At 45.8% G+C, this 2,840-nt stretch overlaps 1 protein-coding gene across 1 annotated transcript; it reads right to left on the bottom strand.

Annotated features, from left to right (window-relative positions):
- Window positions 1-512: 512 nt before the first annotated feature.
- LOC137404905 (uncharacterized) lies at window positions 513-1,757 on the bottom strand. Its single transcript, XM_068091131.1, has one exon. The coding sequence runs from the start codon at window positions 1,755-1,757 to the stop codon at window positions 513-515; it is 1,245 nt and encodes a 414-aa protein (XP_067947232.1).
- Window positions 1,758-2,840: the final 1,083 nt, after the last annotated feature.

Below are 2,840 nucleotides of genomic sequence, written 5' to 3'. Positions count from 1 at the left end.
CATAACAGCCATAAAAACATGCTAGAAAAAATGAATTTTACATTGCATAAAAAGTAGCATACCTTTAATTGTCCAGGAATTGCCTTGTGTGCATATAGTAGGCATGAACTTCTGGAGTATACAGCTATACACGTCCTTTAGTCAAGGCATGAAAAAACCTACTGCCCAGGCTTGTCAGAGCACCCACTGGTCAGCAAGAGCAATTACTGGTGTTCCCAAACCCCATTGGTAGGTGTAAGGTGACGACCTCCAACAAACCCAATCACAAGTCACCAGACTACCTGCTGCCTAGGCCTGGTTATTACGTAACAAACCCCATCACCAGACCACTGTTGCCTAGTCCTGTTTATTACATAACAAACCCCATCACCAGACCACTGTTGCCTAGTCCTGTTTATTACACTCCCACCTAATTTTATACAAAATTATACACCTTGATTAAACATGATACTATCGAAGCTATGACACTGTGGGTATAATATATGGGTATAATAACTGTAAGCATATGCTATCTAACTATCTATTGCTGGCACAAGAAGTATCAACTTCTGGACGGGCCTCTCCAGCACAGAAGGTTCCGTCATCTTCTTTCCTTGTCTGTCGAGGTGTCTGTTTGCTACTCGCAGCTGGACTCTTCGTACCAGGGCATCATTGTCCTTGAACACCTGCTGTACGACTGCTATGAGCCATTGTCCTCGTGGTAGATTTTCGTCCATTATCAACACGATGTCACCAATTGCTATGGATCTCTCCATCTTTGTCCATTTTTGCCGTTTGTTTATGTGAACAAAGTACTGATTGCGCCACTCTGTCCAGAAGTGTTCAGCGAATTGTACCTTTCGCCGCATTTTACGGCCATACACCTCTTGATTGTCAAATTCTCCTGGAACTACAGTTGGTTGACTGGGCTTCATAAGGACCAAATGGTTAGGTGTGAGCACTATTTCGTCAGGCTTGTTGAGATTATCCACACTAAGTGGCCTGCTATTCACGATAGCCATGACTTCGTAGAAAGCGGTTTTCAGAGCCATCGTGTCCATTCTTGTGGTATAGGTAGGAAGCATAGCGTTGAGCACAGACTTCACTGTGCGTATCTGCCTCTCCCACACACCGCCGGCGTGGCTGGCACTCGGAGAATTGAACTTAAACTCTATCATAAAGTCCTTCAAGGCGTCTTGAATGCCGGAGCCCAGGCTCGCAAAACTGGCGAGGAGCTCATTTTTTGCGCCTATAAAATTTGTTCCGTTGTCGCAGCATATTGTTTTAACGGGACCTCGAATGCAAATAAAGGAGCGCGGAGCGTTTATTAGAGCGTCTGTTGACATTGAATCCAGGAGCTCTATGTGGATAGCCCTAGAATACATGCAAGTCAGGAGACCCCATCTCTTTACTTCTATACGGCGATCCTTAACTGTGTTTGGTCCAAAACAGTCCATACCTATATGCGTGAAAGGCGGAGTAGGCTCAATCCGGCTTTGGGGCAGTTCTCCCATCTGCTGCTGTACTGCTGGTGCCCTCATGGCTCTGCAAGGTGCACACTGATGAATATGGCGTTTAACTAGCTTGTTCGCAGCTGTTATCCAATAGCCTTGAGTTCTTAGAGCCCCTAAGGTCATGGCCTGCCCTTGGTGATACACCTTCTGATGGGCTCGTTCTATCAGCAATTTTGAGACATGATCTTTCTCAGGCAATATCAGAGGGTGCTTCTCTTCGAAGCTTAACGCTAAGGATCTCCTAGCTCTCCCACCAATTCTCATCATGCCTTGTTTGTCCAAGAATGGGGTCAAACACAGTAGTGAGCTTTGCTTGTGCACCGACTCAGAGCTTTCGAGAGTCTTCAGCTCATCTCTATAGTATTCTCTTTGCGTTAGCTTGATAACTATTTTCTCTGCTTCTTGCAGTAGAAAAACATCTAAGTTTGGTTTTCGCCAACTTCTATTTTTGAGCATTGTTTTGGCCGTGGCGATTGCTCTAATCAGTTTTGTCCACGATCCATGTCGTTCAAAGTTTAGCTTTCTTTCTTTTGGCTGAGCCTTCCTTGCACACAACGCCTGTTTGGGTCGTTTGATCTCTGGATCCTCAGGGAGTGTTTCACCTGAATACTCATTGTTCAAGTTTTTCATTATATCTGGAGCATGCAGAAACTGTGGTCCATCCCACCATGCGGACTTTTGGAGGCGAAATAAGCTTGCACCCCGAGAAACTAGATCGGCGGGGTTAGCCTTTCCTGGAACATGGTGCCATTGCTCACATTCAGAGTTGCTTCGTATTGTCTGCACCCTGTTCGCCACAAACACGTGATAGCGGTGTTCACTGTTCTTAATGTAGCCTAAGGCTACAGCAGAATCGGACCAAAAATCTTCTTCGTCGATTTTCATATCGAGCTCGGCCTTGAGGGTTGCGCTGAGTTTTACTGCTTCTACAGCTGCCTGCAGCTCTAAACGTGGTATAGTCATCAGCTTCGTGGGAGCAACTCTTCCTTTAGCCATAAGCAGTGTAACATGGACCTTACTATGTTCATCCACCATTCTCAGATAAGTTCAAGCACCATAGCCTTGTAGGCTTGCGTCACTAAAGTGATGCAGCTCTGTGTGCACTGCTCTGCCAAGGTCTTTTGCTTGAACACATCGGTCGATTTTGACATTGTCTAGATTGTCTAGCTCATTAACCCATTCTTGCCACTGTTCTTGCAACTGCATGGATACTTCTGCGTCCCATTCGCCTTTCTCCTGACAAGCTTTTTGGGAAATCATTTTTCCTTTCAGTGTAAAAGGAGAGAGCAACCCCAAAGGGTCGTAAAGCTGCGAGACGGCAGACAGTATTCCTCTTCTGGTAGGGGC

This window comes from Watersipora subatra, chromosome 9, assembly GCF_963576615.1.
Source record: "Watersipora subatra chromosome 9, tzWatSuba1.1, whole genome shotgun sequence".
In the NCBI taxonomy this organism is placed as follows: Eukaryota; Metazoa; Bryozoa; class Gymnolaemata; order Cheilostomatida; family Watersiporidae; genus Watersipora; species Watersipora subatra.
This window is presented reverse-complemented; position numbering and strand designations above follow the sequence as displayed.